The following is a 13,831-nucleotide window of genomic DNA, read 5'->3' as shown; positions in this document are numbered from 1 at the left end:
TTCAACGCTCAAACCAGAGGTAAGAAAACTACACCCAGTATGTGATGCATGAGAAACATGTGATTAGGGCATGACATGAATGTTGAATATGAGATTGTTCAGAGCTTGAGTCTCTGCATTTGTACATGATCATAATTATGCTAGTGATTGTTAAGTAAGCTTGCTGAATGCCTACATTTGGATATTTGACATATGATATATGCCTGGTTGCATTGCTTACTTGTGAATGGCACTGACTCATTAGTCAGAATCGGCAATAGTGTCAGTATTAACTGTAAAGCTGTGACTTACTAGTCAAGTTCGGCAGTACTACTGAGCACTGGTCGTATGTTATTGGCTTAAGAGTCAAGAACAGTTTTAGCGTGTTTAACGCAAGCCAAAAAAGATTAGATCTAATCGACATAAGCATTGAATGACTCATCATGAGCATTAATGCTTGACCGACCTCAAGTTCAATGAAAACTAAAAGCGCTTGTATGGTCTCATGACTAGTCACTCAGAGCCAGGGTGTGAAACCCATGTTAGTGACTCACTCATCAGTCACTCATTTGGTTTATGTTAGTGACTCACTCATTTGGTTTATGTTAGTGACTTACTTTTCAGTCACTCATCTGGTTTAAGACTATAAACCCAGCATGGTTATCAAAACCTCAAGTGTTAAATCACTCATTTGATTAGGGCTCAGCATGGTTATCAGAACCTTAAGTGTTCATCACTCATCTGTTTAGGATTGACTTGATAGTCATCCATACAGGAGGGCGGGGCCCACAACCATCATTATTTGGACTTATTTGCATGCATGAATAGGGCTACTATTGCTAGGCATGCTTGTTATGATTTGGTAACATGTTATTACTGTTTATGAGCATGTTGAGTTTTCTTGTTGAGCTTCGACTCACGGGTGCTATGTGGTGCAAGTAAAGGCAAAAGAAAGCTGGACCATCCTTGAGTTGGAGAGCTTAGGTGACGATGTGTACATATGCGGCTGCTCGACCGCCACGGTCAAGGGTTGAAAGAGGAACTAGGGTTAAACCCTATATTGCCGCTTAGGTCGGCTGGTTGTAAATATTATGTTGTAATTAACCTTTAAATTATATTTTTTGGATCACAATGTATACGTTAAACGTTTTAGTGAAACGTTGTATCTTAACCAAAAAATTTAACCCTAAACCGTTAATCATACTTAGTTACACAATTATGGCCAAATGACTCGATTAGCGAGTTTAGCACTGTTTAAAATGCTCACTGTAACGGTCCCTGGAGTTTAGGGCGTTACATAAAATGTGCATGAAAAATAAATGAGTCACTCAATCTTACATAATGGACCTTGGACTTAAATGACCTTTTATCACGATATTTACACATAAATGACTAAAAATACATTCAAAATAGATATTTTTGTAATAAGTTTGCTCGAGCTATGTTGTCCTGAAGTTTATACTCGACCCGATAAATATATATCGAACAACTACACCTTCAACGACCAAAGGTATTCTTATTGTAATGCTTTGTAGCATATTCACTTATCATATTCGCTATATCCGACCAAATATTGATGTCATATAGGATTTCCTTTTGCCACATGTCATTCAAAAGTGTCATGTCATCAAGCTAATTTTTAGGGATAACATGTATATTCAGTTAAATATTTGTAAGATTTTGTTAAAATTGACCGGAAAAAAACTACTAAACCAAGAATTCGTTAGATGCACACTTTTATATATAAATATACTATGTGAAAACAACATACAATGCATGTTTGCTTAGCTTTATTTAGAAAATTTATTAACTTATTTTTATTATATTTTTGTAATTGTCATATAAATTGTAAATGAATAAATTAACAATGTCATATATAATAAAATAAAATATTTAATATAATGTATATATCTCATAATTTTTAATCTCTAAAATATATAATATATATATATATATGATAACAGGACTTCTTAATTTTTTTTATTATATATAAATTTATATTTTATTTATTAACATTTTCTAATCACTTAATAAGAATCAAATTTTACGAAATAATCAAGTTTAATTTTTAAAACAATACATACTTGAAAAATAAGAAAATATCAAATTTAAATCCTTCTATCTAAGTTTGTATAATAATTATCTATATTAAGTACTTATTTATATATATTGAATTTAAATTAAACTTATACTGAAAAAATTAAGATTATGTATTAAATATTATTATAATAATGATATAGTATAATATTTAAATTTATATTAATATAATTATTAAATATCTTATTTAAAAAGTATACATTTCATTAAATATTTATAAGATTCGTTAAAGTTAACAAAAAAAAAATTAAACCAAAATACAAACTTTTAATATATAAATACTAGTGGATGAAGGTGCATTTTTAAAAAAAAAAATATATCTTTATAAATATATATAATTCATTATAGATTTTTATTTTTCTTAAACTTATAAAAAGGAAAACAACATTTTCTGTTGAAATTTTTATATAATAGAAAAGTCATTATATTATTCATCTTGGGAAAAAAAAAGTCATTAGGTTATTGTATAATTATAGATAAATGTTTTTTTTTAATTAAACATTTAACAAATAAAAAATTAAAAAGATATCAAAATTAAAAAAAAATAAAGATATGAAACAAAAGAAAATTTTCTTAAGCAAAAGAGAAGATAATATTAGATATCATGAGTACCAATACAAAAATTAATATTATAAATTAAATTTATTTATTTCTCTCACTCTTGTAATGATAGGGATCAATAGATGTTGAGAAAACAATGCCAAAAAAAAAAGTAAAACAAAATAAGTTGGAATATCACCTTATGCACAAGAAACCTTATGGACAAGAAGACAAACGATCTCTGTCAAATATGAATTATTCTTGTATAATAGATATACAACAGGATATTTTCGAACACTACATTAAAACCTAGTTACTTGTAATCACAACCAATAAAATTTGTTAGTGGAAACATTTCATCACGAAATTAAGAAAATCAAGTTACAAAGGATAAGTGAATTAGATTCTATCTAGAAACCAAATTAATGTCCCTCCTCACACACCCACTTCACCATTTTCGTTACTACCTACATTATTATCTTCCTTCCGAAGATTAAAATATTGGTGATAATTTTTGTGGGACCTATATATAACGAAGCCGAAGACGACAATGCAACATAGACAATCACTTCCTAATCGATTCCCCTAAACTAAAATCTAGTGCATCCTTCTATCACCTATTGAAAGCTAAGGATATGTTTAGTTGGGATGATGAAAAAGAATAAAAAAGAACAATTCTATTTGCAAATTATAATATTGAAATAATTTCCAAGAGACTCGCTCTAAAAAAAAATGAGAAAAAACATCATTCCAATGTATAATAATAAGATTAAAATTAAATTTGAACAATTATTTTATCAATTTTTTTACTTATATTTAATCTACCTGAGCCATGAAAAAATGTGGACAAAAGACTTGTAGGAATAGAAGAATTTCACTTTCCTCATTGAAATAATATGCTATGATTGTTTTTTAAAAAACCTATTCCATTTCATTCTTGTTCCTCTGTCTGCACATTGTCCAAATCGGATCCTCTATTTGCACATTGTCCAAATCGGAGAGCCAAGTAGAATGGGAGAGATCCTCCGAGAGAGAACTCACGATTCTATACGTCTACATTTTTACTCGCATTAAAACAACTATCTTGGAAAACTAACATTAAATTACCATTTAAGCTCAATTTTGATCCAACTAGGAGTTACTTAACCATATGAATAATAATAAACTAAGCATTATCGACTAAAATGGATAACAAAAATCATAAAGAGCATCCACTAATATAAAACCACGACGTAAGAATACAACATCCCCACTATTTCAAGTCTATAAGCCAGACATTGCACACGAATGATCCAGCAAATATGGCAAATATTGAACCTCAAAAAAGTTAGAAGACACACACCACCCCCTCACTACGAACGAAAAAATCATCTCACGACTGACCACGCAGCCATGGTTGACCACATTAGTAGTTTTAAACCAAAACAACACTCATGTGCTGGGTGCAGCTTCCTTTTTCTCATCTGAAGCACCAGCTTCTGTCGTATTAGCAGCTGCTGCCAGTTTCTCATCTCCCTTTGACACTTCTTGCTCTGCAGTACACATATAAAAGTTTCTATAAAGAAAACAATCCCAACGTAGAAGATGAAAACTTTTAAGTGATTAGCCATTATTCTTAAATGCAAGTGATGTTTAATCCAGTAGAATCAAATACGAACTACTATATTTTCTTTTAATTAAATTATACACAAAAAGAAAAGCAACTGGGTTAGTTACCTTCATCATCACTGTCCTCAAAATCCTCGGGCATCCCCATGCCCCCCATTCCACCCATGCCACCCATGCCCCCCATTCCACCCATGCCACCCATTCCACCCAGGCCTTCCAAGCCTGCCATGCCACCTAGGCCTTCCATGCCGGGCATGCCACCCATGCCGGGCATGCCACCCATACCACCCATGCCGCCAAAATTCTGGAAAATAAAGCAAGAGTCAGAATAAGCACACAATCAAAGCTACTATAGAAACAAGAAAGCTTGTGAACCAATGAATACTCACCGAGAAATCCATTCCCCCTAAATCTGCGTCACCAGCAGCAGCACCTAATCAAAAGAGATAACAAATCATCATATGCCAACCCTGACCGAGGCCAACAGTAGGAAAAGTAACGAGTATATAGTATTACCACTATCATCATCTTCATCTACCCACTTATCCCAATCTACTTTGACATTATGGGGCGTCTTTCCATCTCCACGCAATAGCTTCTTCCACCAAGCATTCTCTGCCTTCTCTAAGACACAGAATATACTCCTCACTCCAACATTAATTTTGCTTTCCTATACCATGCAGCAATCACAAGTCCAACAGTTCGATAAGATTACCAATTTACCATAGATATAATTTCCATTGTACCTAGTACAATGACACTAGCAGCAAGCACAATTTCAGCAAAAAGGGTTTCAAATGGACGGACCAACTAAAAGTGAATGACATTGCTACAAGCTTATGTTACTTTTATTTAGTTCTAATGATGAATTCAGACAGCAATCCCAGTCCTCAATTAACCAAATTAACCACTTACCTCCACATTGACCTTATCAAAGAGTTCCAATTTCAGTTCATAAGCTTGGTTTCCAGAACCGGCACTAGCAGAAAAGGTAAAAACTCCTTCCGGGTCAAGATCAACCTTGGCGTCTTTTGCATCAGGAAGTAGCACTGTAATATAAACCTTGTCTACCCTCTGGGCCCACTTCACTTCAGGATGACGACTACAAAAGTTTCACAAGTCCAATGAGAGGATGCGTCAAATTGAAAAAGCAATAACAAATATGCAACTCGGATGGTGGTGGATAATATTATAAAACAAAAACTATAAATCCAGAAATGAAAGAAAAACACCGTTACCAACTCGTTATTTTGGTCTAATATAATGGGTCTGGAATATAACAGTCCGAGTAGCATCATTCATACTCGTGGGTTACAACCCAGGACTGGAAAAGTGTAATAATCACATTCCTTGGAAAACATACCACTTCGAAAAACAACATACAACAAAGCTCTAATGAGAGAGTACAACCGAAAACACGATCGCAATTGAAACAAACCCTAAAATCACCATTTCAGAAAATTTTCCCAAAAAGGACATCGTAATCAATGAAAAATCCGACACATACACATCAAATTCTCCCCTCAACAATATATGGACAGAAATCAATCATACCAAAATCAAACAACCATTTCCAAAGCTTCCTTCATTCAGCATCGTGAACCACAAATAACAAATCATAATTAAAACATATTACTAATAATAATAAAAAAATATTCATTTATTTCTTAAAATCCCAAGTTTTCTCGGTAACCAAATTCGAATAAAGAAAAGAGAACAGGCCGTAACTTAAAAATGAGAGCGGCAATACTGTAAAAAGATATAAGGGGTGGAGAAGAGAGTTATGATTACCTCATAGTTTCCGGGAAAGGGAAAGAAACTGTAAACCCTAGAAAGAGAGCAAAAATGCGAGTACAGAGAGAGACAGCTGGGGGTAGAGTGTAGAGAGAGGCAGATAGATATTTAAGAGAGGCGTACTGGACACTTCTAGTACTTTCTTTTCTTTTTTGGTTTTGCCTGATTATTTTGATAACCTAGAATGTGGTCACTGCCAGGTTATGACGGTCCTTTCCAAACTCTTTTATCAACTATGGATCATCTTTCAACGCTACCAATACCGAAGCCTCAACGCTTTCAGCCCATTTGACGTATATTTGGGCTTCTATATACACGCAAAAGGGGCTTCAGGAAAATCACTGTTAAATGGAAGGGCTTTTTTTTTAAAAGGAGATTTTTAAAAAATATAGCTTTTTTTATATCATCAATATTCAAAAATATAGGAATTATAATTTTTTTAATTTGTATAGGAAAATTTATTAAAGACAAAATTAAAATATAAGAAACACAATTAGTAGCTAACTAAAATATCACATTCTTTTATCATAGTTATATTTTTTTTTATTTTGAAAGTGATTTTATTTTATTTTTTTTCAATTTTTTTATTTTTTTTGCTTCATTTTTTAATTATTTTTCAGTTATTTTTTTTTCTTTTTTCCTTACTTATTTTTTCTTTTTTTCTTCTACCAATTTTTTTTTTATCTTTTTTGTTTCTTTCCATTTTTTCATTCTTCTTCTTTATTAATTTATCAAATTTTTTTATTTCATTTGTAATGTTTTTTTTTTCATATTTTTTCTGTTTTCTTTATTCTTCTTTTTTTTTTTCTTTTTTCTTATTTTTCCTTCTATTTTTTCTTTATTTTTGTATTTATTATTTTCTCCTTCCATTTTTTTTCTTTTTTCACACATATGAGCTTTTTTTTTCTTTCTTTTTTTCTTCTTCCATTTTTTTTTCATTTTTCACTCATATGAGATTTTTCTTTCTTTATTTTTTCTTCTTCCATTTTTTTTTCAATTTTTTCTTTCCATTTTCCCATTATTTTTCTTCTTCTTCTTTTCATTTTTATTCATTCATCTATTTTTTTCCTTCATCATTTCTTTTGTTTTGTCTTGTTTTTTCATATTTTTTTAGTTTTCTTTCCTAAGTTTTTTTTTCCTTCTTTTTTCTTCTTTTTTGTACTTATTCTTTTCTCATTCCATTTTCTTTTTTTCCCATTTTTTCACACATATTTTAACATTACATAATTATTTTACTATTTTTTTATGTATTATATTTTATCATTGTAATTTTTTTTTTATAGTTTTTTCCACTATATGTAAAAAAATTCAAATCAATTTTTTTAGCATTTTCTTTTTACTGTAGCCCTTATAGGAACACCAAAATTTAGAAAGAAAACTAATAAAAATATGCAAACGTGAATGGATAACCAGTTACCCTGATGGGAACATTCAAATCTATAAAAAAAAAAAATTATATGAAGAAGATGGGAGAGAAGGGAAACGGGATGGATCTGATTTTTTTTTCTATCTTCAAATTTGTGGAAACTGGTTACCTTCCCGTTATTTGTATGTATATTTCTGGGGTAGCTAGTTACATTCACGTTATTTGTGTGTATATTTCAGTGGGTAACTAGTTACCTTCACATTAATATGTGTGTGTATAATTTTTGGGTTCTTTATGGTAACTAGTTACCTATGTTACTAAAATCTTAGTTATTTTTTCCTTTTTTTAATGAAGTGTTCTTCCTCTTTTTCATTCAGATTTGATGTTTCTTTTCATATTTAATAAGAGTAACCCGTCACCCCTCTTATGGTAACTGGTTACCCGTCTTATGGCAGAGGTTACTCCTCTCAAGGTGACTGGTTACTCTTCTTGGTACATGTTATTTAACCTAGCTCTAGGATTTTTTTTTTTTACATAATTGTCAAAGATAAATCAAGTAACTGGTTACCTTACCCAGGATTTGAAAAAAGAAATGTACAATATAAAAATTTTAAAAAAATGTTTATAATAAATAAAAAAAATAATAAACACAATTCATATCACAAAAAAAAAAGATTTTTGCAAAACAACCAAAGAAAATTTTAATATAAAATTAGTTATATAAAAAGAATTCTAGTAATGGGGAAGTTTCATTCCAAGTAAATTAACAGTGCAAAAAAGATAAGTAAATATATTGTGATTGTTAAGAATGAGTAGTATATCAAATCATTTGTGTGGAGTGGAATTAAAGAAATTCGATAGAAATTATAGAATGTGAAAGTCAAAAGGATTGTTTGCTTACCCCCAAGTGTTTGGCTAACACAATCTTAGAATAGAGTAGGACCCAAGAATAGGAGTTGGCTAAAATATATAATAGAACCTGATTATCATCCTACCAAAAAACCCAAAAGGGTGGTCCCCATTGTTTATAATACTAAGACAAAATGTATCATTCAGTAAACTTTTTCCTTAAATTTTGTAGTTTTGCACCATTGATGAGGCTCTTGAGAAAAATGACAAATATTTTGTCAGAACTAATAAAAATCTCATGGACAGGAAAGGAAAATCATTATGAGAACTGGTTGATTTTAGAAGGCAGGAGGAAGTTTTCAAGATATTTTTTAAAATGATTTTAAAATACCAATGAAAATTCTTGCTTCATGCTTATTTAGTTGGTTTGATGGCACCTAAAATAATATAAAAAGTTAAAATAAAATAATATAAAAATATAAAATCTACCATTTATAATAACTGAAAATGTAAGTTTTTTTCCATAAAAAAACGTAGTATAGAAAAGTTAAAAAAATTAAATAAAATGAAATTACAAAACTATCATTCTACTTGAAAAAAAGTTCAATGGTAATAAAAATATGGCATAATCAGAAATTTTGACAAAAATATGGAAAAAAAACCATAAAAATGATAAAAAAAAAAGTATAAAAAGCCATAAAAAAAATTATGATGAAAAAAAAGCCATATTTTTTAAAACTTCAATAAAAAGTCCATATAAAATGTAATTTCCACTTTTTTTTAAGAGGAAATTACGGGAAATATGAGATTTTTTGTAAAACTTTGATAAATATGACATTTTTTTTTCAAAAGTTTTGTATGGCATAATTTATATATTTACATTTTTATGGAATTTTCCTCATATTTTTGTAATTTTATTAAAATAAACCATATACTTAATATAAAATTTTAATATTGATTTTTTTAATTACTTTTAGGGATATTTTTATTACTATATTTTTTTAATTATATTAGGTTAATATATATGTACAATTAATCATATACATAAAACTATATAATTTCTTCCATTATATATATGCATATATTATTGTTATTATTATTTATATATATACATATATATATATAAGATTATAAAATAGTACACAATATATATATGGAGGTATTATTATTGTTATTATATTGTTTTTATATATACATTCAAATATGAGGTGAAGAGAATGACTTTCACTAATTGTGGTGATGATAATGTCTGGTTTATGTCATTATACATATGTATGTTTTGGATTGTTGTTGGAGATGTATATAAGTCATTTAATTTCATTTTAAATAATAATTAGTTACCACTATAAAAATAATTTTGGATTTTATAGTAATGTGGCGGTAACTGGTTACCACTGTCAATTTTAACTGCCATGGAAAGTACTCAAGTGAATTGTAACTGGTTATTGATAGATTTTGAAGAAGAAAAAAATAGATCAGAATATAACCAGTAAAGAAGAAGAAGAAGGTAACCAGTTACCCCTATTAAAATAACTGATTGAAAACTAGTTACTAAGCCAAACCTAGAAAAAAAAATAAAACTCAAAAATAAAAAATTAATCTGAGAAGTCATAGAGGAAGAAGAAGAAGAAGAAGGTGGTAATTGGTTACCCCTATCAAAATAACAATTAATTGGTAAGTCGTTACTTAGCCAAATCTTTAAAACAAAAAAACAACTACATCTGAAAAACAAAATCAGATAAGAAAATAACCAAGAAGAAGATAGAAGAAGGTAACTGGTTACTTAGGTAGTTTTATAAAGAAAACCAGATCTAAAAAATAAAATCAGATTTTAAAATAAACATGAAGAATGAGATTAAATAAGGTAACTAGTTACAACTAGGTCCACAAAAAACTCAGATCTGAAAACAAAACAAAATCGTGACAGTAACTGGTTACTCAGGTAGTTTTTATAAATAAAATCAGATTTAAAAACAACCATGAAGAATGAGATTAAATAAGGTAACTGGTTACGGCTAAGTCCACCAAAAACTCAGATCTGAAAACAAAATAGAATCGTGACAGTAACTGGTTACTTAGACAGTTTGGAAAAAAAAACCAGATCTGAAAAAAAAAAAAAAAAAAGATCTGAAACGACAAAGAAGACGCAAAAGAACTTAAATAAGAAGAAGAACGTGAAAACAAAGAAGAAGAAGAAGAACGCAAAGAAGAAGACAAATACAAGATGGTGTCGGCGGTGACCGGAGATACGTCGTCCATTTGTCAGTGTGAGAGAGCTCCCATTGTTGTGAGAGAAAATGGTTGGCTACCATTGTTGTGAGAGAAAATAGAGAGAGTGAGTGAAAGATAAGTGATAGATTGAGAGAAAGAGGAAAGTAAGAGAGAGAGTGTGTTTGTATTTCTGTTTATAGTATTTTGTAGGATTCCCATATTTTAAACTTTTTTTTGCTATAATTACCATATTTTTGTGGCATAAGTTTTATGCCCATAAATATAGAAAGTAATTTATTTTTTCCCATATTTTTGTAATTTTATTTTTATTTTTTATGGAGCTTTTTAATAAGACTTTACACAAATGTGGATTTTTTTTTAAATTAAAGAAAATATGGAATAAAGAATTAAATTTTCTAAAACCTAGGAAAGATATGATAACCCTCCCAAGGCTCAACATCTATCTCTCACCAATTGACCACCACCATCGACACGGGCCTAGACGGAGGGTTCAGAAGCGCCTAAACCTTGCTTCTCGAAGTCTCGCCAGGCGACGTGCGCTGGAGTGTCGCATGTTGGGAAAACTTATACATGATTTTTATTTATTTTCGTGTAGATCTAATAGTAAACAAATTAATATGAGATAACTTAGAACATGTTTCTAAAATTTAATTCAAAGAGAAACAATTAATAGAATACTTACAGTATACGCAGCGGAATTAAAGAGTCATTCCTTCAGTTTCTCTAACTTTTGAATCCTTTCTGTCACAGAGTATTATCAAGAAACTGAACCGTTCTTCTAATTTCTTCACAGTCTTCCAATGTAACCTTAGAATCACCTAGACTAGTGTGGGCAATTCTCAACACATGAGATAGATACAAAGAGAAGAAGAGAAATTAATCAAGAGGCTTAGAAAAAGGACTTGTGTTTAGAGATAATCTAAAACTATTAGAAAATCTGACTTGTGATTTATCTTTGACTTCTCTCTAAGCACTCATTTTATAGACTCAATTAGGCCATTTAATTTAATTAAAAAATCAGTAAAATAATAGCAATTTTAAAGCCCTAGGTCGAAATTATCATAGGCTTTAGGCCCGTGAAATTTCTCATTTGATTATAAGCCCATTGGACTTAAAATCAAGGCATGTATTATTTTCTATTGATTTAATTAATTAAATAATCATTTAAATCTTTTATCAAATTAATTATTTATAATTTGAACATTGATTTAAACTTATTTATTAATTTAGATACCAATTTATCTTAATTAATAAAACTGTCATAATTTCTCTTTTCTTCTCTAAATTATATAACTCTGTGAAACTATCCAAAATTGACCTGGTCAACTTTGATAATTCTAATTGATAGTTAAATCAATTAATTGAGACTATCTAGATGATTTTATCCAAGGTACAATGGGGACCATGGGCCAATGAAATCAAACTCTAATAAGTTATCATAATTCTAGCAAAAAATTTACTAACTTATTAATTCTTCGTGACTCCACTATAGACTCGAAATTGCACTCTTGAATTGATAGAACGCTCTATGACAAATATAGATACGCTATTAATTATCCATTGTTACAACCATAATTGTCACTCAATCCTCTATAGATGGTCTACAATGAGATAGGACTAAAATACTTGTTTTACCCCTCACTGTATTTTATCCTTAAAATACTTAGTTCTTTGTAAATGATATTTCAGTAAACTAATTTAATTACTGAAATGAGATCTTTATCATTTAACACCTTGAACCAAACTAAAAGGAAGCCATCATTTCACTTCTTCATCAGAAGCTATAGATGTTCATATCTATGATTAACACTCCCACTCAATTATACTACCGAGTTCCCAAGATGTAAGTATAAGGTAGTTCGTAGGGTAAGCTGGTAACGAACACGTCAAAGAACTCAAATAATACAATCAGTTAGAATACTAACCACTCACAATTGAGATTGAATTGACTTATGGTCAACTATATGATATGGCTAGAATAGATAATAATGGTATGTTTACTTATCTTATCAACTGTCAATATCGATCCTGTCTGATGTAACAAATACATCCGATCTTATCTACTTTGCTAATGTTTTGGAAAGAACATAACACTGTGATGTGTAAATAGATCACATCGTAGATTAGCAAGTCAGTGTAAATCTTGTGCACTGACTATAAATATGATTAGCTATATGCTTGGGATTTAATAGAAGTTTATATTAAACAAATAATCATGAAAATAAAACATGTGAGCAAAGTGATTGACCAAGTCAAAAAATGATTTCTATTCTTTTATTGATAATAAAATGAGATTACAAAGAATTTAGGTTTTAATTAGGGCATAAAACCCTAACAAACTCCCACTTGCACCAATTGAAACTAATGCCTTAATTCTACTAATTTCATTTCCTTGATATGCTTATCAAATGTAGCTTCTGGTAGTGTCTTTGTAAACGGATCTGCAAGATTGTCTTCAGTTGCAATCTTCATAACCTTCACATCTCCCCTGGCTACATATTCTCGAATAATGTGATACTTCCTTTATATATGTTTACTCCTCTTGTGACTTCGAGGTTCTTTCGAGTTGGCTATCGCTCCTGTATTGTCACAAAACAACACAAGCGGTTTATCTATTTCTAGAATAACACCAAGATCTGAATAGAACTTCTTTAACCAAACTATTTCTTTGGTTGCTTCTGACGCAACTATGTACTCAGCCTCCATGGTGGAATTTGAGATTGCAAACTGCTTTATGCTTCTCCAAATCACAGCTCCACCCCCAAGAGTAAACACCATTCCAGAAGTAGACTTTCGTCATCGACATCAGTCTGAAAATCTGAATCGGTGTAGCCTACAGGGTTCAGAACACCACCCTTGTAGACTAACATATAATCCCTAGTCCGCCTTAAATACTTCAGGATATGCTTAACTGCTATCCAATGTTCCGGTCCTGGGTTTGACTGATACCTGCTCACTACTCCCACTGCATAGCAGATATCTGGTCTAGTACACAACATGGCATACATCAGACTTCTAACTGCAGATGCGTAAGGAACTTTTCTCATTGCATCTTCCTCTTCAGGAGTCTGGGGAGACTGCTTCTTTGAAAGATGAATTCCATGGCGGGACGGTAGACGCCCTTTCTTGAAATTTGTCATTGAGAAACGTTCAAGCACTTTATTTATGTAAGCTGCTTGAGATAGAGCTAAGAGTTGTTTCTTTCTATCCCTAATAATCTGGATACCTAGAACATAACTCGCCTCACCCAAATCCTTCATTTGGAATTGAGGGCTCAGCCAATTCTTCACATCTGATAATTTCTTAACATTGTTTCCAATGAGTAAGATATCATCTACATAAAGAACCAGGAATACCACCATTTGA

The 13,831-nt window shown here is 30.5% G+C and overlaps 1 protein-coding gene across 1 annotated transcript; it reads right to left on the bottom strand.

The window, feature by feature from the left end:
* Positions 1-3,805: 3,805 nt before the first annotated feature.
* Positions 3,806-6,211, bottom strand: LOC133795039 (uncharacterized protein Os08g0359500). Its single transcript, XM_062232494.1, has 6 exons — positions 6,016-6,211; positions 5,140-5,326; positions 4,741-4,894; positions 4,614-4,657; positions 4,333-4,528; positions 3,806-4,148 (listed from the first exon to the last, which is right to left on the bottom strand). The coding sequence occupies exons 1-6, from the start codon at positions 6,018-6,020 to the stop codon at positions 4,048-4,050; spliced, it is 687 nt and encodes a 228-aa protein (XP_062088478.1). The 5' UTR covers positions 6,021-6,211; the 3' UTR covers positions 3,806-4,047.
* Between the last annotated feature and the right edge of the window lie 7,620 nt (positions 6,212-13,831).

Source organism: Humulus lupulus, chromosome 1, assembly GCF_963169125.1.
Source record: "Humulus lupulus chromosome 1, drHumLupu1.1, whole genome shotgun sequence".
Classification (NCBI taxonomy): domain Eukaryota; kingdom Viridiplantae; phylum Streptophyta; class Magnoliopsida; order Rosales; family Cannabaceae; genus Humulus; species Humulus lupulus.
This window is presented reverse-complemented; position numbering and strand designations above follow the sequence as displayed.